Source organism: Adiantum capillus-veneris, chromosome 19 (genome assembly GCF_014529385.1).
Source record: "Adiantum capillus-veneris isolate H3 chromosome 19, ASM1452938v2, whole genome shotgun sequence".
Lineage (NCBI taxonomy): Eukaryota > Viridiplantae > Streptophyta > Polypodiopsida > Polypodiales > Pteridaceae > Adiantum > Adiantum capillus-veneris.
This window is the reverse complement of record NC_140949.1, coordinates 5,365,789-5,390,912: the sequence shown is the minus strand read 5'-3', so window position 1 is coordinate 5,390,912 and position 25,124 is coordinate 5,365,789. Positions and strand designations below refer to the sequence as shown.

Here is a 25,124-nt window from a genome sequence, read left to right as displayed (position 1 = left end):
TACACCTTAGTGTACATAGAATACAATCCCCGCAGTGGGACGAGAACCATTGAACACAAAAACAACGAATTTTTGTTACCTCTCCTCAAAGGATACATTGCTATCCGGAGAAAGTTTGGAGTAAGGGAATTCAATCTAACTCCTGAGTTTTTGACCCTTAAACTTTAAGTGAGAGGACAGGTCTTTGATCAAAGTTAAATCTTTGAGGAACTCATAAAATGCGTATTGCTTTTATGCACGAGATATCCACGTGTCTCTCCAGGACAATCACTCTCGAGTATTTATGAGGGTAGGATCAATTTGACACATTGTTTTCTGAGATGAATTGGTTTGTTTAACTAGCCGGAAGGTCAACTATTAATCTAGTATCTGGTAATTCTTGAACAGATTACCTGCTACTACGGGTAGGAAATCATGAAGGAACCATTCTGAGCTTTCAAGCAAAGAAAAAATTTCATTAAGCTTGAATACTCTTTAAGCCCACACCCCCTAACCGGTAAGGGAAGATATGGCAGTGCTTTCGCACAAGTGAATGAACGCTCTCTTTACGAGGGAAGGAACAAGCGACGACTACGGCCTGTGATCGAGGAATCAAAGGATTGAAATACTAGATTATTTGATGAGCAGGTTTTGCTCTAAGATCGAGCCAAGGGATCGTCAGGTTGAGCGTCTTCGCTCTAAGGATCTTACGAAGGGAAGGCAATTTCCCAGGCTCACTGAAACTTATGTACACCTTTGGGTACATGGATAACACACAAAGATACAGACCTATGCCAAGGAACTGGACAAGAGTTTGTTATACTCTCTTGAGCGCCTTTTTGCGCGCAAGGAAATTCCGACACGAGAATCTCTATTTGAGATGTGTTCGGTAGAAGGAATTTGAGTTTCTCTACGGAGAAGAGGTTTTCTTATGGTCGTTGATCATTGAGTACGCTATGTGCTTTTACCATTACAGTAGCAACTTTTGGTTGCGGTATATGTTTCTCCATGGACCATGAGCAGGTTAAGTAGCATTTACACGATGCTGGAATAAATTCGAACTATTATATTCGTAAGAATATAGTTCGCCAACCGTTTCAAAATGGTAAGAATTACATATGGGAGAACATCCCTGAGAATCACAGAGGGTTCGCTCTATTGTGAACCGGGTTTGAACGTACGTTCAGAAAATGCTATGGTTAGAATCCTATCTGCCTGAGATTTTGCAAGGAAGTAATAAAGATTGGAAGGAAGTGCCGCCGTGCACAAGGAATCTTCGCAAATTGTGAAAGAAAGACACTATGACTTGGGCATTCCCTATGTGGGAGGACACAAGAGGTTTAATACCCTCTGGACTAACAGCGCAGGATTATGCGCAAGGACAAATATCTAGATTGATTTCTAGACAAAGTCTCGGATAAGGAAACTTTAGATCAGAACAATTGGCCTACCCAACGCAAAAGCCCGGAATAAGAACTTACTTTGGTAAGATGACACACTTTGTCTGCCACAGGAAGATTCACATGAGCTTAATGCTCTCGACATGCTCTATGCGGGAGGACAGAAGAGGTTTAATATCCTCAGGACTAATAGAGTAAGGTTATGCGCAAGGACATAGACCTAAATTGATTTTTAGGAGGATTATTCTTCTCAGGATTGAGAAGGTGGAATTGAGTTAACAGATTCTCGGAAAGACGCGAATGACGAATTCCTACATGGCTCGTAAGTTTGATGTATGGTGAAGGATATCCTCCAGGAACTAGAGGAAGGACATGAACTGCTAAGGTAAGTATTGAATTATGAAATTTTTTTCTTTAATTTACTTTTAAGTTCTCTACTGAGAAAGAACCAGCTCAACTCACAATTGAGCAAGATTTGGAATTTTTTCCGGTTTCTCCCCGGCGGTTCAGTTGGACCTCTACAATTGAGGTCAACTGTTTGTAAGTGAGAGGGATGTTGCTAAATTGGTTTTATCTGACAGACAAATAATTCTACTTGAATTATTGGATTTATAGGTGAGGGTTTTCTCGCTCGATTACACCTAGGAAAAATAATTCTAAACGAATTATTGGAATTTTAAGTGAGAGGGTTTTTCTCACTGGATACATCCGACTACGCAGTATTCCTAGTGCGTCATTCAAAGTAATGACGGGAGCACTATGAAAGGGAATATCTATAAGGCCACCACGAACGGGTGCTTCTGATGCGTCACGTCGGATGGGTGACAGGGAGCATCGGAAAGAAGTATCCGACCATCCCAGAACGGATATCTCTGATGAGTCATAGGATGGGTGACATAGAGCATCGCAAAGGAGATTATACCGTAAGTTCAGTAGGAAAGGACTAGGTGATGGGTATTCCTGATGCGTCACAAGGTGGGTGATGAGTGCATCGGAAAGGGAATATCCATAGTCAGGAGGAAATTCCGAATTGTGTTGGTATTGTGCACAAGGAAAAGCAAGCACTTGAATGAAGATGGGTTCAGAGAAAACTTTGAGGAAAAATAGATGCTTTTTGAGAAAGCGGGATTGCTTTTCAGAAAAGCAGACGCTTTCCCACGAGGAAGTTTATGTCTGCATTGCAAATGTGCATGTGATTGCATGCAGGCACGCCTGGGAAATGCTGTGAAAGCATTGTTTTTAACCTATAAGGTTTTATTGAGTTTTTGGGCAGATTCAGACTATTTTTGAAATATGCCGGCCGCCCACTTAATAAGTGGGCAGCCATCTGATAAATGAGGCAAGAGATTCACCCAGCGTTTTCTTTCTCTCTTTTTATGGCGGAACAATGCTATTAAAAAAAAGAAAAACGGTCACGATCTCTACACGAGCAGTGAATGCTCTGCTATTCGTGCCGTGGCCAGGATCTAGAAAAGCATCACATGCCCTCACTCTGAGGAGAGGATCAGTTTTCACAAGGAGGAGATGCTGCTGCAGATTTCAGCCGTAAAGAACATGTTGCCCGTGATGCCCATGGCTGCCCCAAGTGTACCCGATGTCGCCAAGACCCAGTGCGCGAGTTCCCTCGTGAAGAAGTGCGCCTACGGAGCATGTTTCCATCGCGACAAGCTGCTGTTTTTCTCTCTTTTCAGCCCATAAACGTCGTAGACGGGGCTGATTTACGAGAAGGAACCCGAGAACACACCTCTTTGTGTGTAAGATTGGAAGAGAGGATTTTCTATGTAGAGATCTCTTCCGGGGAATTGCTTTTCGAGAACCGAGTCGCGTTTCGAGCGTTGAGACTTTGAAGGTAACGATTTTCATGTTATGATCTCTAAGTATTTGTTTGCAGGTGTACTTCCTCTTAGTGAGGGAGCAGGAGCAAAGGAAGGCATAAGCTTCTGCAGGAGAAAGCGCTCTGAGGAACTAGAGCCAGATCAGTCCAAGGGTTTCATACCCGAGTTAGGGAAGTAGATCCACGGATCCAAGAGTGATACTCTCTCGAGTTGTCATCCGGAAGTTGGGATTCCCGAGTAAGGACTTCGTGTTTGGGAAAGCAGCGTTGTTCTGCGGGAAGAGGACTCTGGAAACAGAGTTGGAAAAGAGAGTTGCAAGGATGTCATGCCCTGAGTCTCGAAGGTGAGATCCAAAGACGAGAACCTTGGTTCTCAAGGATTTGGAATAAGGAACGGAAGTTTCTTGGAATAGGGTTTTGCCCTAGGAATCGGAAGCTGAGGCTTCCGGGAACCATCAAGTCTTATTCTAGAACGAACGTGGTAATACGTTCGATTCAAGTGCTTGTATAGACTTCTCCTCAGTAATAAAGATACTATTACGGGGGGGGACCAGCCCATCTTCTGGTCCCCAGTACTGTGTCGATCTTCTCACTCTCTATCTCTCTCTCTATCTATTTCTCTCTATATCCTCTGGCTTCAGTAATAAGTGATTAATCCTATTTATCCGAATGTATTTTATATTGTTATGAGCTCCTGTTTGTGACAATGTCTATAGCAACCAAGCAGCACGCTTCCAAGTACTTGGCAAGCTCTCAAGGAAAAAAAAAAAATTGCCTGAAGTTATTTGGTTTCTGACATCTTCCTTCGGAGTGCAACTTCTGGCAAAGTGGGGTATCTTGAAATGCTTGCCATGGAAACCCTAGCAGATAATAACTTGAAATTTCTCGACATCTCTCAGTAGATGTCTCTTCATAAGCACATGACCTTGGAGGTCCAGTGCGATTGCTATCTTGGGACTACCATCGCCGCCAAAGAAACACTATTTGTCCAAGAGCTGATGGACCATGCTGTGCTCGGCTACGACCTTATGGAATGAACCTAACCCTAATTTTTGGTGCAGGTTAAGGATGGAAAGCCAGTCGATTTTTCAGGCTTGACTAATGTCGAGATTGCTTTTAAAGTTTGAAATTTGTTTGAGAACTTGTTTGGTGATCCTGTTGAAATTTGTTTGAAATGGATGGTATCTGTTTTTGTTAGGAAATAAGACGTAGCTAAATAGATAATTGAGTAGATTACTTAATGGAGAGAAACAGATTTATACACACGAGATTATAGAGTAGAGAGAGAGAGAGAGAGAGAGAGAGAGAGAGAGAGTACACACGATATACGTGGTTCACCCAATGTGGGCTACATCCACGGGAAAGCAGCCACTCAATGGCTTTAGTACTTCAAAACAAGAAGTAGTTTACAAAGGGATTATACCCTTAATGGAGCTCCCGCCTTGCTTCACTCTCACCACCTCACACTCACCTTGTTGCATCAACTTCACACTATGAAATGTGTGTGGAAATGGCCTCCTTTTATAGGCCAAAAGGGCTGCCCTCTCTTATGAGAGACAGCCATGTGTAGCCGCCCTTGTGCGAATAAGTCCAAATCGGACCCTCCAATCCGCGATGTGTGGCCGCCCTTGAGAAGACAAGTCCGCTTTTGAATTCGGCCACCGGCCATTGACTTCCGACCACCGGCCACCTGCCATTGACTTCCGACCACCAGCCATCGGCCATTGACTACCGGCCACCGGCCAACCGACCGGTTGTTTTCCGACCACTTTCCGGCCGCCGTCCGGCCATAATATTCCGGTGAAAAAAGAATATTCCCGCGGAAAAAAAGTCTCGGGGGCGGAGCTTTAAAGTTGCCCCTGATTCTTGTCCGTGAAAATTTTGGTTTCCCGTGAGTGATTTTCCTTCACGCACGATGGCTTCTCCTCATAATAGGGGCCTTACAAATGTGCGCTTTTACCACAGAAAATTACAAGGGTAAATCAGGCTCCATACTTAACAGTTTTGAACCTATTTTGGTGCCGATTTGAAATGTTTGACTCTGGTTTTAATACTGGTTTTATTGATTGGTGATTTTACTCCCGGGTGGAGTAGTGAGAAATGATGTTTGAGAATGCTTGTTCATACTCATGGCCCGGACCCTTCTACTTATTTGCGGAGGGAGTATTAAATGATTGAAAAATGCTTTTTTTTTTAACTCATGGCCCGGACCCTTGCGGTTATTTACGGGGGGGGGGGGGGGGGGGGGGGGGGGGGTATTGTTGTTGTGACTCCCGGCCGGGACCTGGATGGTTATGCGGGAGGAGTATTAAGAAGTCTGAGCAGCGGTTACTCTCAGCACCTCCAAACGACGTAGGCTGCGGTCTGGGGGGTGTTTGGTTGTAAAAGGCCTCTATATCTCATCGCCCAGACCTTTTTAGGTTATTTGCGGGAGGAGTGATGAGAGAGTCGTTGAACAGCTCATGGCCCGGACCTGGATGTTATTTGCGGGGGGGTGTTCATCGGCGGCTTTATGTTTCTATGTCTTGTAACATGCATATGTAAGCATTTGTGTTGCATTGTGATGTGCCAACCACTCAATATTTCTAATTGGATGAGATTGCATGGATATGTAATTTTAGCATAGTTACCTGGACCAAGAACGGGAACGGGAGGGTTCAGAACGGGACGGGAATGGAGAGGAGGAGGGGGGGGCGGAACGGGAACGGGGCCGGAACAGTCCACCTAGAGTAAGGCTTGAATTACCTCCATTCAGCTTAGTCCCAAATAAACTCCTAAACAACCCCGAAATTGCCCCCTAACCTGCCCTCAAACTGCACCAAATATGTTCCCCAAACAACCCCAAACCTGCATCCAAAAGCCCACTTTTTTCCCCCCAAATGCCTACTTTTGCCCGTTCCGCCCCGCGTTTCGGTCGTTTCGCCTCGTTCCCCCCATTCCGGAACACCGTTCCAGTTATACCCCGTTCCGGAACGGAGTGCCGTTCCCATCTCTGTTTCGGGAACGAGACTCGTTCGGAACGCTGTTTCGGAACGTTTGGGCTGTGTTCCCCCCCGTTCCCTGCTACACTCAATTTTAGTGCATCAAAACACCCATGGAAGATCAGTACGATCTGGGTGTGATGGCTAATTTTACTACGTCCGAATATTGAGAGTTCCATCTAGACAAAAGGAGAAGCTAACTCCTTGATCAAAAAGCCGAAAGGAGAAGCTAACTCCTTAACAAAAAGAGCAAACTGATTGTCCCTTGGAATGACCCTCGGAAATTTTTGAGCTAACTTGAGTTGTTTTGCAGTAATCGCGGACGATTACTCTCTTTCAAGAAGGGGAGATGTAACAAACTGCTGACGTGTCAAAACCCTGAAGAATGGAGTCAACTTGTAGATGTCGGCCGAGGGGCCTAAACCCTAAGAAGAAATAGTAACAAAAGAAGAAGTCCTACCAACTTATGGAGACCCTGTTCGATGGGGCCCCAAGTGACATAAAGGCATTAAAAGTAAAGAAGAACACACTCAAAGGACTTTGCACATCAAAACATGATGACGTGGCACCTGTACGGACGTTCCGCAATTCGCGACGAAATTTTAGGGAAATCTGAAATTTTAGGAAAGCGTTTTTTTGGGGTCAGCTTTTCATATTTGATGCTTTTAGGCTTTGGGACTTTAAATATGAGCCTTGGGGGCCCTCTCTGGCACTCTTGGTGCAGATTGCAGAGGAGGTGCTCCCCGGCTGTTGTACTTTACGAATCAGCAGTAATATAAAGAAATATCGAAAGGGGTGCCAAGGTTTGGGGCCAATACTCTCTGGGGTGGAATTCCGCCACTCCGTGTCGCGTGTCGTTTCTCTCTCTCAGTTCACTTGTTATTGAAGTGCTAAAGTCTGTTCAGTCTGTTCTTTTCTATTGGCACGTGGTGCCCGTCTTGCGACAATGATTGCATCGGTGTAGTGCTTAACCAAGAAGCCCATGCAGACGACTTAAGGATGCAGAATTGCATGCCTCGATCTACGAGAAGGAACTTATGGTTGTGATCCATGCCTTGTCTACCTGGAAGCACTATCTTCTAGGAGCGGATTTTGTGATCAAAACCGATCACCAGAGTTTGCGGTATTTTCTTACGCAACGGAAACTATCTGAGAAGCAAATGAGATGGACTAACTTTTTGTCCATGTTTCACATCCACATCCTCCATACCGCTGGGAGCATCGTCTAGACGGCCTAGGGTGAACGCAATTACTTCGGTGTATCACCAAGAACTGGAATCACTTCCAGAGTTGTATCCGAATGACCGAGACTTCTCCATTTGGAATAAGTTACAGAACGGAGAGGATGAGTATCCCTATTCTATTCGGGATGGTTACCTATATCACCACCAAGCAATTTGTGTGGCAGAACCATTGAGAAAGAAAATCATGGAAGAAGCACATGCTTCACCTTATGCGGGTCATCAGGGAATTCTCCCTACGACCTTAGCATTGAAAAGATATTTCTTTGGGCCAAGCATTAAAGCAGACATTGATCAAAACGTCAGGGAATGCTTGGGTTGCCAAAAAGTAAAGTATCACCGACATAAGACGCTTAGGTTACTCCAACCTTTACCTGTGCCTAATCAACCCTCGGAGAGTATTGCCATGGATTTTATTATGGATCTCCCAAAGACTCAAACTGAAAATGATGCGATCTGGACCATCGTGGACAGATTTAGCAAGCAAGCTCACTTTATTCCAGTCAAGAAAACAATCAAAGCAGATCATATGGCTAGAATTTTTCTAGCAAAGAACTTTAAGCATCATGGGCTGCCCGAGTCTACTCTGAGTGATCGAGATCCTCGCATGACAGGCAACTTTTGGCGTGCCTTGTTTGATAACCTTAACACAAAGTTGAATTTTTATTCTGCATATCATCCTCAAACGGATGGGTAGAGTGAGATCGCCTGATTTACCTTATTCCCAAGGAGGGTGGCTCCTTGGATGAGATTCGACAGTGGCGGCCCATCACCATTGTAACAGACTTGGACACTCCAAGTCAAGAATCAACCGCGACAGCACCAAATAACCACTTCAAAACAATTCAAAGATCACAATAGATTTGCACTGGCCCGGCGGAGTTCCGTGCCTAGAGATATTGGCCCCAAAGACTAGCGCCCCTTTCGGTATTTCTTTTTATATTAATCAATCATCAAAGTACAAAAGAGCGGTTAGGGTTTCACTCTCAGACTCTGCGTCCAGATACCCTGAGAAGTGAGGCCCTCACCACTAATTTAAAGGTTACAAGGGATGCCCAAAAGCAGAGCCCCAAAAGCTTCAAATCAAAAGCAATTGCTCTCTCTCTCTCACAGAGAGTCAAAACATGAAAGCAAAAGCATTCTCTCTCTCTTTCTCATTTAAGTAGAGAAAAAGAGAAATTTGCGTCGCCCATCATTTTCCAAAAATTTTTATTTTTATTTTTTTTAATAATCCGCCTCCGCGATTTCTGGAAATTAGGGTTTCTGACAGAAATTAGGGTTTTTGTTATCTGCCACGTCATCACTTTGGGACATACCCCCCTCTTGAAAGCATTGCAATCGACCGCGATTACGCCTGCAAAACCGACAAAAGCCATAAACCGTCTTAGCAGACACTGACTGTTAGTACCTACGTACTAGGAACACACATCTAGCACATGTACAAAATCGACATTCACATCACACGACATCACAGGACATCACCAGACATCACAGGACATCACATGACATTCAACATTCATTCGGATCTTAGACAATGATTTATCGGCAATGTAGCTAGCAATCATATCTAGGTCCAATCGGGACCTCATCGATGTCCGATTGACTAACCCCTATTGCAACCATGTCTATTCGAGATCAAGTAGACCAAAATGCTGCAGTCATTTCGTCTATCAGTTCCTGCACTCACAAGAAGTCAAGAACAAATCAGTATCATAATCAGGAATTCCATTTCATAAAGTCATCCAGCAGAATACTGTCAGCTCTCAATATCCCTGAAGCTCAAAGAGACATCAGTGACTTTAGTATCAAAATCGAGGCATATGTTGACAAGGGAGCGGAGTGACTCCCCTCTTGTGCATCCCACTGCACCAGATCTCCGGCCAAGCTGAATTCTGGGTTCCGTTTGGAGTAGACTATGCTAAACCAAAACATCGAGGTAAAGTTTCACAATCCGAGGAGTATCTGCTAGGTCCTCCTCCTCCATCCACTTCGCATCAAATGCAGGAAAGTTCTTGAACTTAACCAAGAACCCGCCTTCAGACTTTACCTTTCTTCGTATCATTATGTGCCAAAATCTGTTCAGGAACAAGGATCTCCTAGTTTTCTTCCACTTTGGGTTGCTCATCAGCCTCCCCATCATCAGGCACATCACCCTTAACAAGTTTCAAGAGACTCACATGCAATGCATTGTGAATCCTCCAAGTATCTGGCAGTTTCAATCGGAAGGAGACATCATTTATCTTGTCAGTAATCTGGAAAGGTCCGTAGTATCACATACTAAGCTTTGGAAAAAGCCTCTCCTTTCCCTTTTTCTTTCTTAGACGTGCCTTCTCAAAAGTAAGAGCACCCAATCATCCTCCTTCAGTTTCAAGTCGCGACGATGGCGATCCGCTGCCTTTTTCTGTCGTTCTTGAGACTCCTGCAAAGTCTCGCGAACCTTGGCAAAAGCCGTATCCAAATCTCGCGAATATTCATTCGCTTCAAATTTATAATCTTTCGTGCTCAGGAAGGATGGAACCTTCGCAGCAGTTTCAACAATCTCACATGGCGTCTTCCCCGTCGAAGAGTGTATCGTGTTATTGTAGGCAAATTCCACCAAAGGTAAGTTCTTTTCCCATTGAGTCTTCTGATGCGAGATACAAGACTTCAATAAATCTAAAATCACTGAATTGGCAATCTCAGATTGCCCGTCAGTCTGCAAGTGGAACGATGACGAGAACTGCAACCGCGTGCCAATGTTCTCCCAAATTGCCTTCCAAAACAAACTCATAAATCTGGGGTCTCTGTCGGAGACAATCGTCTCAGGCGTGCCATGTAATCGGAAAATCATCGTGATCATTCTGTATTCTCGGAAGATCAAAAAAAATGAAATCCATTTCAATATTTTTCCAGGGGCGGGTGGGTATGGGTAAAGGCTATAACAATCCCTGTGCCTTATGCCTGTCAAACTTGACCTTCTGACATACCAAGCAACTGCGCACAAACTCGTCCACATCCTTCTTCAGTCTCCGCCAAAAGAAATCTCTCTCTACCCCTTTCATGGTGGTAGCAATGCCGCGGTGACCCGTAAAAGGTGGACAGTGGCATTCAGTCATAACCTTATCCCTCAACAGCTGTGTAACGCACAACATAGTCTTTTTCATCAAGTAGCCTTCCCGAAGGGAGTATCCAGCTACTGTCTCCCCATCCCGTATCCGTGTGAAAATATCTGCAAAATCTGTATCTGTGGCATACTGATCGACCATATCCTCGAAGCTCCTATGATGTAGTGCGGAAACAGCCAGAACCAACGGTTTCCGAGATAAAGCATCTGCCACCACATTCTTCCGTCCATGCACATAGACAATCTGGAAGTGAAACTGTGACAAGATGTTCGCCCACCGCATCTGCTTTTCTGAAAGCTGCTTCTGTGACAAGAAGTAGCGCAAACTCTGATGGTCTGTAAAGACAGTAAAATCCGCTTCGAGTAGGTAATGCCGCCACTGAGTAAGAGCATGGATAACCGCCAAAAGCTTTTTCTCATAAATCTGTGTTGTCATCTCCGGCCTAGAGAACAAACGACTCTCGTAAGCTATGACATGGCCTTCTTGCATCAAGACCGCACCCAGACTACGACCACAAGCATCACAATACTTCAAATGACTTCTGCAAGTCCGGCAAAGTCAAAATAGGTCCCGTAGTCAATTTCTCTTTCAATGTCTGAAAGGCAGTCACCTCTGTGGGTCCCCACGAAAAAGGTACTCCTTTCTGTGTCAAGGTATGCAAAGGGGAAGCAACCTCTGCAAACTTTCGTATGAACCGCCTGTAGTACGAACACAGTCCCAAGAAGCTTCTAACTTCATGGACATTCCTCAATCGGGCCAATCACAGATAGTCTCTATCTTGGCCGGGTTCATTTGCACTCCTGCTGTTGACACAATGTGTCCCACAAAATGTATCTCTAGTAGGAAAAAATCACTTTTCTTAGCATTAATCACTAATGTGTGATCTCGTAATGCCTGAAAGACTTGAAGCAGATGATCTCTGTGTTCTGCCTCATTCTTGGAGAAAACAATGATGTCGTCAAAGAAAGTGCCAACAAATAGCCTGTACTTCTCGAAAAATCCTATCCATCATCCGATTAAATGTCGCAGGAGCATTGGTTAAGCCAAAAGGCATCACCAAAAACTCAAATAACCCAAAAGTCGTTCGAAAAGCTGTCTTGTAGACATCTCCTGGCGCTATCCTGATCTGATGATATCCACTCTTCAAGACAATCCTACTAAGGCACGAGGATCCCTGTAACCTGTCGGGTATATCATCGATCCTAGGAATCGGAAATCTGTTCTTGATGGTGATTTCGTTGAGAGTGCTATAATCGATGCACATTCTCCAAGATCCGTCTTTCTTCAAAACCAACAACACTGGAGAGCAATACGGTGAAGTACTAGGCTGGACAAGACCCTTTTCCAAGAGGTCTTTCACTGAGTTCATAATCTTTTCATTCTGTACTCGGCTCACACGATAAGGTGGCCGATTCGGTGGCGTGCTTCCAGATATCAGATCAATGGTATGATCTTCAGGCCCTCTCAAAAGCAATCGGCATGAGCGTGGAGAAAAAAATCTTGGCGTTCTTTTCTTCAGGTCAAAACATATTCAACTTTTATCCATCGTTCAGTTCTCCCAAAAGAATGAGTAAGAAAACTGAAGTTCATCGGGTACAATCTCTAAGCCCTTCATTTATCAAAGTCGCTTTCTCGGCCCGGTAGTCAACCACGGCGTAGTTCTTGTGGTACCAAGGGATCCCGAGTAGAACGTCACTCGCGTGCCCTAAACACCCCTGTCATTGCAAACGAAGTTTGCCAATGCTCGGTTCGGTGTAATGGCAACATCCCATCCGGGTGCCAGTCGAACTACCTCCGCCTGTGGCGTCAGTCTGTCGGGCGTAGTTCCAAGTCGAGCCGCCAGATCCAAGTGAAAAGAAGTTGGCCTTGGCTCCTTCAAAAGAGCTTCCTGATCCTTCACTTTGCCCCAAAAAAAGCGGCAAAGTTTGTACTTTCATTCATTTGATTCGGTGCAAGTCCCACGCCATGTGGTACCAGTTCTACTTTTCTATCTGCCTTTTTTGCCACATTCCTCAGCTGCTCTCAAACTCTTAGGCCTGTCGTCGTCTTTATCATTCTGTTCTTTCTGTGCCTTTTTTAGGACACTTTGCGGAAATATGTCCATGTTCCCCGCATCCAAAGCACTTCCCCTCTCTGATGAAGCGAGCTCTCTCCTCAGGAGTAAGCTTGGGTCGTGCATCCTTTTTTTTCTCTGGGTTGCTCTTTTTCATTCTACTTTCATTCCCAGAAGTCTGTTCGGCTCGTTGTGTCATGGCCTCATCTGTGGGGTAGGTCAGACTGCCAGAGTGAATGGCAAAGCCCTGCTTCGCATGACTCATCAACTCCTGAACAGAAGCTGACTTCTGTTCCAAGCAGTGATTTCGGATTTCTGTAGGTAGACCCAAGGTAAACCGCTCAATCTGTTCTCTAAACGAGATCTTCTTGAATGAAGAGGCGGGTAGAAAAGAGCTCCAGAATCTTTCACAATAAGAATTCACTGTATCGCTCTTGGTCATCCGGAGATGGTTCCAAGCAGCTCGTATATCTCGCTCAAACTCTTCAGTCAACGAAGAAGAAATAAAAAGCCTCTTGAATTTCAGCCATGTAACTGGCACAGTCTTGCTTAATAGAAGCGTGGACCACCAAGTACGAGCATTCCCCTTAGAGTAAGAGGCAGCTCTCCGAATCTTGGAGTGCTCTGAATAGCGTCCTCCCGCGAAAGCGATGTCAAACTGCTGTATAAAAGACAAAGTCTTCGAAGCATCTGAGTATCCTGAAAAGTATCAAACTTGATCGAGTGGCCACCTTCCTTAAACTCTGGGACTTTCTTGCTTTTATCTTCGAGAAAGTCATACTGGTTGGCTTTGTAAAAATTCTTCTTGTTCGCATCAAACTTTCCGTCATCGGAATCTGAGCTGTCTGTAGACGAGTCCTCAGTAGAATTGTCAGTCTCTGGGCGAGATTTAGCCTTCTTTGCCTTTCTCTTGCCCTTTCCAAAGCGTTGCTTCTTGCTTCGCTTTTTACCTTTTCTGTCTTCTTCGCTCGAATCCGAGGAGCTAGAAGAACTGTCTGAAGAAGAAGAAGAAGAACTGGGTAGGTCTTCAAACTTGACGCGCTTCTTCAATTTCTTTGCCTTGTCAAATGTCGACCGACGACCTGAATATCCCGGGAAGTCAATGCCTTTCTTCTGCTTTTTGCCGTGCTTTTTGGCTTTTTTTTGCGTGTCAAAAATCTGAGCAATCCGTGCATCAACCACGTTCTCCAGTTCCTGCTCCGTATATTTTCTTGGAGGTAGAAGGTTTCTTGAGAGCGGGTTTCGGGAGTGGTGTTGTGGTTCTCTGCCACTCCATCTGTACCTCTTCCAAAGAGGTCTGGTTCATATATTTTGCCATCTTCGAGTCCTTGGCAAAATTGAGCATCATCTTTGTTGCATCGCCGATCAACTGGCGACGCTCTATCTCTCACCGCTCCACCTAAGTAGGCCAAGGCGGGCCATACTCTCTGCCTGAATCTTCGTTGTGATCCCAGCCCGCATCTCCAGATGCAGAAGGAGTCGACTGATCATTGCCTGAAGCCATAGGTGCCGCGGAAAATTCGAGGATCGGATTTCCCGTAGAAGAGAAATTGGCCGTGCTCTGATACCACTGTAACAAACTTGGACACTCCAAGTCAAGAATCAACCGCGACAGCACCAAATAACCACTTCAAAACAATTCACGGATCACAATAGATTTGCACTCGCCCGGCGGAGTTCCGTGCCTAGAGATATTGGCCCCAAAGACTGGCGCCCCTTTCGGTATTTCTTTTTATATTAATCAATCATCAAAGTACAAAAGAGCGGTTAGGGTTTCACTCTCAGACTCTGCGTCCAGATGCCCTGAGAAGTGAGGCCCTCACCACTAATTTAAAGGTTACAAGGGATGCCCAAAAGCAGAGCCCCAAAAGCTTCAAATCAAAAGCAATTGCTCTCTCTCTCTCACAGAGAGTCAAAACATGAAAGCAAAAGCATTCTCTCTCTCTTTCTCATTTAAGTAGAGAAAAAGCGAAATTTGTGTCGCTCATCATTTTCCAAAAAAAAAAAAATTTTTTTTGAATAATCTGCCTCCGCGATTTCCGAAAATTAGGGTTTCTGGCAAAAATCAGGATTTGCAGGAATTTTAGGGTTTCTGCTGTCCGCCACGTCATCACTTTGTGACAACCATCCTCAACTCAGCCTACAAAATTCTTGCCAAGGCTCTGAGTTTGAGGATTCAGCCACTTCTAGAGAGCATTATACATGGGACACAAACAGGTTTTGTCAAGGAGCGTAGTATCCTTGACAACATCTTTACTTTTTGGGAGGGAAGGCATCTGCCCTCGCGCGCCTTCGTGGTGAGATCTGGTGATACTTCTTCTCGATATTGAGAAGGCCTATGATAGAGTTGACAGGGACTTTTTGGAGGGCGCTCTACGCAGGATGGGCTTCTAAGATGCCTAGATAAGAGGCGTGTCAGCTCTTTACAAACGGGCACACAGTCAGGTAATTTTGACAGGTGGTAGAGGAGATGTTTCATGCTCACACGTTCAATCAAACAGGGCTGCCCTCTTGCCCCCTTCCTCTTTTTGTTCTATGCTGAGGCGACGAGCAGATTTTTGGTTTCACAGCAGGTTGGTCTACGTGGTTTAGCGCTCCCTATTCGGGGCGACGAGCTAAAGGATGTTGAGTTTGCAGACGACTCAGCTTTGTACTTGGAGGGGCAGGAGGCCAACCTTCACAGGTGTGAGCAAGCTCTTGAGACTTTTTGTTGTGCATCATAGGCGCACCGATCAACTAGAGAAAGACAGTGGCTTCTCGGTTGGCAATGCTCCTACACATGGTTGGCTGCCAGGTGAGGCTTTTAGATGGATTCCCCCAGGGACTGCAGTTTGATACTTGGGCTGTCAAGTTGGCGTGGACTTGTCTCCTGAGCAGCAGATTGCTCCCCTCCTCCTGTCCATTCGGAGGAAGCCATTACATTGGAGCCCTGCATGACTTTCTTTGGCAGGCAGAGTTGTAGTGGCCAACCAGGTGTTGTTGGCTACTATGTGGTACATTACATCTTGTTGGATCTTTTCGAGTTCCTGCATCAGCCAGGTAGAGAGGCTGATCAGGAATTTTCTTTGGTCAAGGCGCGACACTCGGATAGCCCGCGCTAAAGTGGCCTGGCAGGTCATCACTCTACCTTGTTCTCAGGGGGGGGGTGGGGATCATAGACCCAGCACAACAGAGCAGAGCCCTTCTTGGGAAGTTTGTTGTCAGAGGACCCTTTTTTCGAAATCTTGCATGGTCTGAGGAGTTTGATGCTCGAGATGCAGATGGACTTGAGAGTTCACCTCTCGAAAATTTCCCACACGGGAGTCAATTGACCATCGAGTCTGAGATTAAGAACGGAGGGGTTTCTCCGGTTCTTGTGCTCATAAAAAGATTCTCCCTAATAAAGATTCTCTTTAGGGGGGGGGGGGGGCCAACCCATCTTCTGGTACCCAATACTATGTCGATCTTCTCCCTCGTCTCTTTTGGTTGAGAGTTTATTTCTTTTCAGCTTGTTGATTATTGTGCGCTCTCCCATTTGTGACGGAATCCCCTTCTGAATCCAACCTGCCCTAAAGCTCGTACACCCTCTCTTCGCCAATCTACTCAACTCGTGCTCAAGTATAGATGCATAGAGCTTGGCCCATGAGTGGCCAATCATGATAGTGTGATACTTAGTTGGCACGGTCGGATCTCCAAACTTTGGTGGTACAATCGTAGACATACTCCAAGTCTCACAAAACCCCTCACATGTAGCCCTATTGAACATGAAGGCCAACAAACCATCAAAATATGATCTATAGCATGTATGAAATGCTCTATCACTATACCATTGATAATTTGCCCCCCCTGTGTGCAAATTATCAATGGCTCGCCTCACCAATTCTACTGTGAAAAAATAGAAGTGGGAGGACAGGGCTCCGGCAAGTATAGCAATAGTAATTGCTCTCCTACCGTGTATAGATGATGCATATTGTGTCCATGTCTCTGTAGAAGTAATGACTAGAGCGGGGCAGTGCTCTCTAAAGAGTTGTCAAGCCTCCCTAAAGTCTCACCTCAAGCATCTGACAAATATCTCGCTCAAACAAGCTAAGAAAGCTCTCCTCTTTCGTTGTACAAGGCTTCGGAAGAGTATAGGTGACTGTCAATGTGTGATGTCTCCCAAAGCCACCTCTCTCTGTAGTCGGGATCTCGTCTCTCGACACTCATCATCATACCAACTATTATGAGGCACGCTCATAGACCATGGTCTCCTGAGAGTGGAGAAAAGTTGTGGCTACCACTGTGTGCATCATCTCTGTCAATCTTTGGGTGAGCTCTAACACGGGTTTATGGAGGTTCTCCCTTGCAAGAAGCCTATACAGCTTTGTTGTATACACTCCATCTCTCTCTCTCTCTCTCTCTCTCTCTCTCTCTCTCTCTCTCTCTCTCTCTCTCTCTCTCTCTCTCTCTCTCTCTCTCTCTCTCTCTCTCTCTCTCTCTCTCTCTCTCTCTCTGCAAAAATGGTATCCCGGATGGAGATGCGCTACATGATGAAAGCCACCAATAATGTAAGTAAAATCTACTGCAAAAGATATATGAGCATGATGTACACTCACTCCAATAGTTCTAGGCCAGACTAATGAGTCCCAAATGCATGGTATAAGTGATGTGGGAACCAAAACATAATCCACACTGCTAGCACCATATCTAGGAGGGAAGCAAGTGAAGCTGCTTGAAGAGAAGTATCTATCAAGACCATTCAAAATAGTCAATCCATGTGCTATGCCCATCTGAATCAAGTATCTTTTATACTCTATTAACTCCTTCACATCCTTTGAGATCCTGGAGAGCCACATCTAATTGGAGTCTAGCTCTCTCAACATGTCCTCAAAAGTGTCAAAGAAGGATGTCTCTCACAAACTGTTGACGTGTCAAAGCCTAAAGAATGAAGCCAACTTACAAATGCCGGCCGAGGGGCCTAAACCCTAAGAAGAACAAGTAACAGAACTCAGTAGAAGTCCACCCAATTTATGGGGACCCCGTCTGATGGGGCCCCAAGTGACATAAAGGATTAAAATAAAGCAGGACCTACACACATGCTAAAACTGATGACGTGGCAGATTTCCGAAAATTGTGTTGGCATGATGATGTGACAGGCTGTACGGATTTCTGCGTTTTGCGTTGGCTGATGACGTGGCAGCTCTATGGATTTCTGTAATTTACGCTGGCAGCTTTTTGGCTTTGCTTTTGGACCAGATGCTTTTGAGTTTGAAGGCTTTTCACTGTAATTGCTTTTTAGGCCAAGGGCCTTTAAATAGGGCTCATTCTCTGGCATGCTTCCTGGAGAAGGTGCAGAGTCTCGAGTACCGGCTTGTACTGTGTTCATGCAATATAAAGAAATACCGAAAGGGGCGCCAAGGTTTGGGGCCAATACTCTCTGGAGTGGAATTCCGCCACTCCGTGTCACGTGTCGTCTCTCTCTTTCAGTTCAGTTGTTATTTAAGTGCTAAAAGTTTGTTCAGTCTGTTCTTTTCTATTGGCACGTGGTGCCCCTCTTGTGACAATGTCTAATGACATGTTGTCATAGCATTGAAATCCCCAAGTAGGATCACATCCCCATCCCTCGAGAACTCCAAAATATCCTGATCTACTATCATGTATGGTGACTGCCCCTTAGGCAAGTCACAAAGCATAAAGAGATGTGCTAGGAGGGAAGTAGCATATGGTAACGTAGAGAGTTCTGCCCTTCTCCGCTCTAACTCTAATCCACATATACCAGGCACTCTCATCTCTCTGAACCACCTGGATGATAGGCTGTACCTCCTCCCTAAATAATATTGTTGCTACTCCTCTTCCTTTGCTATTGTGCTCATTATGAGCCACATGTCTGCATGTGCTCTCCCATCTGTATCCACTCACCCTCGGGAGTGTGCTCTCTATGCTCCAAATAGAAAAACATGTCCCTCCATCTGATGGAGTCCTCCCGAATGCTCCGACATCCAATTGTAGCAAGCCATTGCAATTCCATATCGCAAGCTTTAAGTTGGTCCCATAGGTCTCGCACCGTCATGCGGTGCGTCTATCGAGCACCACTACTTTGCCTCCTCTATAGAAGGCACCTCTCTGGTGGCCACGATCTTGAGCATGCATTCTTTCATGTATGCTAGTTGAGACATTGTTTCTCTATTTGTTTCTTGGTGCGGGTGAACACCTGTACCCATGAAGAGGTCTCCCGTGGCTCCTCCTCCTTCGCTTGGATGTGAGCAATTGCGCCCTAATGGTATTCAACTCTTCTACTCTGGATGGCTGAATTTCTCCTCCTTCAAGCTTGGTCTGGGAGCACATGTCCCCCAACTCTTCCTTTGATTTGTCAATTTCTCCATCTTGTGCCTCCACTTTGCTTTTGAGAGATGCATACTCCGCCTCTAGAGCTGTGATTTTCTTCGATTGGGCCCTATTGACGCTACCGAGGGCACTATCCGTCTCTTTATTGTGTGCTAAAACGGCTTCCTTGATGGCCTCCACCTTATCCCTCTTCATCCTATCATCCTTTGCAATCTTCTTGCTTGATTTCATGAGTGGGTTGGATTGTCAATGACCACCTTCTCTTATGTGTCACAGGAAACATAACGAGAGAGAGAGAGAGAGAGAAGCATGGCCTATGCTTAAGTAAGGCCCCAGCTTGCTCAGGCTAGCCCCTGCTTCAAACAACCCCCTTACTTCCTTTAACAATCACATGACACGGCTTGATCATGATGCTGGACGAGCTTCTATCGTTGTTGCAAGTCTATTGTGTGCAAGCACTTGTAGATGGGGCAACACACGGAGAGAGAGAGAGAGAGAGAGAGAGAGAGAGAGAGAGAGAGAGAAATAAAATGAAATGAAATGTTATATTAAACGTCTTTGAAAGGCCAAAATGACCTATGAGACCAAACTCATACAATCTTGGTGGATCTAATACAATGTCTGGGTACAAATAAAATGAAGGAAAGAGAGAGCAGGCTGCTCTAAGAGAGCTTTGCACTGAGAGAGAGAGAGAGAGAGAGAGAGAGAGAGAGAGAGAGAGAGAGAGGCCTCTTGACCTGCAAACCCTCGCCCATGTCAAACCCAAATATGCAGCCTTACTCCTGCCATCCCTCACCTACGAGCTTTTTTGTTTGCCGGGGGGGAGAGAGAGAGAGAGAGAGAGAGAGAGAGAGAGAGAGAGAGAGAGAGAGAGAGAGAGAGATGCCAAGAAATGAAATGTTATATTAACGTCTTCAAAAGGCCAAAATGACCTATGACTAGAATCCATCCTCATCTGCACTCTGGATGTCAAGAGTATGGCTCAAATCCTCTGCTGTGGTCTTCGTCGATGCTGTGTAGCCCCTCTCCTCAATCATGGCCGTCTGGATCTCCGTAGCTCCAATGCTCGGTCGATGAGAGTGCTGGTAATGGTCGGATGAGTGTGGGCCGAGCTCCGCAGTGATGGCTGCTCCTCTTGCTGTCCCATATCTAGTGAAAAGAAATCTGTAATCCATCTCTGGGACTGTCTCTCTCTAGCTCTCCCCAATAAAGTATCTCTATATCTGTGTAACTCAAGTAGATATAGCCCAAGTCATCTCTGATCATCATAACTCATGACCCTAGAGAAAGGACCGAAACCCTTTCTGAATAAGCAGTGGAAACGGCCCCGAATCTCATAGTACATTGTGGAATGACATATGTAATGTAGCTCTGTCTCTGGCTCTAGCTGGCATAAGCGGCATATCCTGTTGTCTGCTGGTATCCCTCTGAATCTACCAGTCTCAATCTCCAGCTGATGTGAGGATGTGTGTATCTGACCAATGGCACACTGCAAACCATGAGACCAAGAGAGAGCTTTGCGCACATGAGAAAGGGGGGAGCGTTGTATGGGCCTCTTGCCCTGCAAACCCTCACCCCCGTCAAATCCTAATCTGCAACCTTGCCCCGCCATCCGTCACCTCACCCTCCACACTACACCCTGCTTGCTTTCGCTTTGCCTACCTTGCGCACGCTCACGTTGCTGTTGTCTACAACCATCGTTTCCAGCCTACGCATTTCTACCCTCAGGTTTTCAGAAGCTTCAACGACCTACCTTGCACAATCGCTTGTGCTTGTGGCTTGTCGTGCAACCAGCAGCCCCGCCTTCTCATCTCACCTGCTGGCGCCTCCCAGCCACTTGCACTGCTCTGCCTAATTTTGCCTCCGTACGATGCAGTCTTTTGCCCCCGCATCCTCCACTGTGGTCCCTTCAGCCAATCCAGATGGTTGGCGCCCGGTTGGGGCTTGGAAATCCGGTGTGGTTGGCTAGGTGAATGGCCTTGCTCTGTAGCAGAAACCGCTTGGAGGGGCTCCCCAATCCTGCTTCAGTCGGGCCAGCAGTGACCCTGCAAGCAAACGCGCCCTATAACAGTCGAGCTTGTTGGTCTTCTTGGTTACGCAGAAGATGCTCGACCTGGCAAATTTTCAGTATCGAAATTCAGGCGGGACCGCTCTTCCTTTCGCTTGCCTGCTTGCTTTCCTGTCTTTTGGTTTGCCTGGCTTTTAGGTTTCTTTTTGCTTGCACTTCCTTGTTCTGAACTATGGGTGTTTGCATGCGTGTGTGTGTGTGCGCGTGTCAGGTGTGTGTGGAGCTTAATTTTGATTCCCTTGTTTTCATCATGCTCTTAAGATGGACTTTCAGATGTGTGTGTATGTGTGTGTTTTAGGGGGGTACAACATCCAGACATGTCAGAGTGGATGTGGATGATTTTGGAGGCATTTCCTAGGGGTTTTATAATCCCTTGGCTTCTATGCCCCATGATCAAATTGTATACCTTTCAGGGTTTTTCCCATATTTCTTGTATATGGACCTATGCAAAGAGTCATAAGCATGACACACATGCACACAGAGAGAGAGAGAGAGAGAGAGAGAGAGAGAGAGAGAGAGAGAGAGAGAAAGAAAGAAAGATTTTTAACGTCTATGTCAGGCCGAAATCGGCCTATGAGACAAATCAAATGTACATGGTGTGTATGTCATCCGTCTATCGGAAAGACAAATGAAACAAAACTGATACAAAACTGAACTGAGAGAGAGAGAGAGAGAGAGAGAGAGAGAGAGAGAGAGAGAGAGAGATGGATGTGCAACCTTTGGTTAGAAGCTCTTCATCTGAACTCCCTTTACTAAATGCTGCGAGAGGCGGTAATGCATTGCCTTCATCATCAAAAACAAATCTCTTTCCTGCTGGTCTATTTGGATTGATTTTCAACTTCTTTTTCTTGTTGATCCTAGTGCCAAGACTGCAAAGACAGCACCCAAAACAATCAAAATCTTACAAATCAAGAACCAACTGCATAGAAATCAATAAACAATTAGCATCAGGCTTAGCAACAGTTTTTGGAAAAGCAGTAGTCAAAGGCAGAATATCACAATAGGCTCAATGATCAAGACCACCACCTGATTGTTATAGCAAGCTGTAGCAATTTCTCACAAGCAAACCATAAAAAAATTTGAGTAAGGCATCAAACCTATCTTCCACTTTAGGCTCTTGTTCATTCTCCTCCTTAACAGGTCTTTTCTTTGTTAAAAGCTTCTCACCATGCAAGTCAACAGAAACCTTCTCATCTGTCCCAAAGGGGCTCTGGTCTAATAAATGAACCAAAAAAAAAACTTGTCAGACTACAAGGAACATAGCTTTAGTTACAAAAATGAATACATGCCAAGATAACAACAGTGTCACACATACAAGTAAGCAATACCTGAATCCTTGTCATTTTCAGTGTGTGCATCGTCATCATGCTTCAACTTTACATTCTCACTGACAGTGCCCATGCCTTTCTTCAAAAAGCGAATGCGAGGGGTAGTCGGTAAACCTAATGACAGAGAATACTCGTCCAGAGGAAGCTTTGTAACATCAAATATCTCTTTGTCTCCACGTATATGTATAGATCTTATGTACGTGATAAAAGCACGCTGAGCCATGTACTTTAGATCTGGATCTTTTGATAAGAGACCGGCCAGGGGACCTGACACTGCTTGAATCTTGTCCCGATTTGGCTGATAAAGGCACATTTCATTAGACAAAGGTCCATCCACCAAAAAAAGTAAAGACTTGGTGAAATGGAAGTACCTTGATAACTTTGATTGGAATCTTAGCTGCCTGTAATTCTTCAATCATTTTTGCTTCAGAAGGTGATAAAAAGATCACAGAGCGGCCACCAGATGTATAACGTGCCGTTCGCCCAACACGATGTATATAAGAAGGGACATCTTCAGGGCAGTCCACCTGCATGATCATGCATAGCAATGCATTTAGCATCAAAAGGCACAGTCCAGCAACCTGAGGTCTATCTTGCAGTGCAATAAAATCAAACAGACCTGCTACCTGAACTACCCAGTCCACTGCTGGAAAATCAAGACCCCGTGCTGCAATATCAGTGGCAAACAGAACCGAGTGCTTTTCTTCGCAAAATTTGAAGAACACGACCATTCTTTGAGTTTGCTTCATGCGCCCATGCAAGCATTTTAATGGCACACCTGGGCGTAGTCGCTTGAAACTCTCCAAAACAAATTTCACCTGTGAATTGCACAAAAAGCAGTTGTGCTTAGTGCTACAAATCATTATCTCTAGTACCACATGCTCAAACCAACTGCTCTTAACAAGGCAGCAGGAAGGGAGACTTGGCCAAAAAGATGAGTGGGATGTATCAACATCATGTCACGCTCCTCGGTAAATGTTCTAAAAAAATATCTGCGACATATAGAGCACCCATCCACTTCAAAGAAATGCAAGGTGCAAAATAAGATAGAGAATAGGCACGAGCAAAGAGGCTCAGGTGACCCGACATTTGACTATCCCATTTAAACAATAGGGATCATGTGACCCTTTAAACTCCTTAAGGGCACCCTTTGAGATCTAGCCCAAAAAGGAACTTTAATTTGCCAGCTTTGCCCCCAAAACTTACCCAAAAAAGCTTAAACTATTACAGAAAAGGTATTTCCTTAGATATTTTCTACCTGCCATCATGTGCTGAGTGGAAGCCTATGCATTTGCAAAAAGTCTTAAACAAGTACCTGCTTGCAACTAGACAAAAAAACGAGCGTTTTGGATTGAAGATGGGTTTTGATGAAACTCCAGAGTGTGTCCATCTTCTCATTAAGTGGGACAATCATAGCTGTTTGCTGCAGCCGAGCTGGAGTTGCAACAGCTGACTCAGCATGCACCGCAAGGTACTCTGGGTCCTTCAAGCTGAGCCTCGCAAGATCCTTCACTGATTTTGTCTGGGTTGCAGAAAACAGCAGTGTTTGCCTCTGCTTAGGTAACTGAGTCACTATTGCATTTAAAGTGTTTGCAAAGCCCATGTCCAAAATCCTGTCAGCCTCATCAAGCACCAACACCTAGTACAACAGAATTCTTATATCATGAATCTTAGAACATGATTGAGCATTGTACACTTACTAGGTGTAGATGCAGTCCTTGCATTACCTGCAACTGAGAGCAGTCGAAGTTGGGAGTCTCATCCATGTGCTGTAGCAGACGCCCTGGTGTGCAGACCAGTATATTTAATTTATTTACTCGCCCCTTCTCTGAATCAACATCTTTCCGCCCCCCTATGAGCAGACCACCACTAAGGCTATGATGTTTGCCAACTTTGCGAAGCTCTTCAAAGATCTGGACAGCCAACTCTCTGGTTGGAGAAATAATCAGTGCTCCAACGCCATCCATAGCTCCCCATTGCATACGAAACAGTTTCTCCACAGCCTGTGTAAAATGCTTTCAGGTCATGATACCATAGACCCCAGGACCCTGTTATTTCATGTAGCACAAGCAACCAGTGCAATACAGCGGGTCATTTAACAAATCAGTATAATGGACTAATTACCATAGTCATGTCTAGAAATGGTACAAAGTTCCAACCCATTTTGTAATCTATGATTCACCAATTCCACCACCATCCAATGCAAGATTTTTCCAGCATCATACACGGACAAAAGAAAAGATCACAAAAAAAGTAACATGCAAAATCAAATTTTAAACCTTGGGATGCATAGAGAGAGAGAGAGAGAGAGAGAGAGAGGCCCTGGACGCAATAGATTGATTTTCCACTGTGACAAACGCAACCACCATACTTATAACTACAGTGGTCGCTTAAGGTTTATAGAACCACAAGTGCTCTACTTGGCCACTTTCACCACATATCTGTTCCCCTCTTATGTCACATGTGCTGCCTATGTCGGTTTCGTTCCTTTCATTTTGTTTGCTATTCTTAGACAATTTTTTTCTTTGTTTCTCATGATTTCTTTATGTTAAGCTTGCTTGCTTGTATGCGCCTTATTTCTTTTGTGAGTGATGCTTGTGCTTGTGGATCTGCATGTGCTTGGGTGAGTACGTTTTGCATGACTGCTTGTGGCAGAGGTGTGTGTGCGTGTATGTTTGCCCGTTATACTTGTTTACAACTAGTTCTTTTTTGTTTTTTCTCCTCTTTGATGGGTGATTTAAGTTTGGAATTAGTTTGGTGGGTTTGGGTAGGTGGGTCCCTTGGGCGGTACCAACCTCACCTTCAAATTTGCACCATACACTACTTCTGCTTG

General features: G+C 45.1%; 1 protein-coding gene across 2 annotated transcripts in view; it reads right to left on the bottom strand.

Moving 5' to 3' along the window:
- LOC147433492 (DEA(D/H)-box RNA helicase family protein) overlaps positions 1 to 25,124 on the bottom strand; it is a 79,832-nt gene that overhangs the window by 25,473 nt on the left and 29,235 nt on the right. Inside the window, exons 2-8 of one of the 2 annotated variants that reach the window (XM_086490174.1) lie at positions 24,019 to 24,294; positions 23,607 to 23,930; positions 22,918 to 23,109; positions 22,663 to 22,818; positions 22,292 to 22,589; positions 22,061 to 22,178; positions 21,681 to 21,832 (exon numbers count right to left, since the gene is read on the bottom strand). In XM_086490174.1, the coding sequence (XP_086346300.1) occupies positions 21,681 to 21,832; positions 22,061 to 22,178; positions 22,292 to 22,589; positions 22,663 to 22,818; positions 22,918 to 23,109; positions 23,607 to 23,930; positions 24,019 to 24,294 (1,516 nt within the window). Of the gene's footprint in view, positions 1 to 21,680; positions 21,833 to 22,060; positions 22,179 to 22,291; positions 22,590 to 22,662; positions 22,819 to 22,917; positions 23,110 to 23,606; positions 23,931 to 24,018; positions 24,340 to 25,124 lie in introns of both variants that reach the window. The other variant, XM_086490175.1, reaches the window with a different exon arrangement.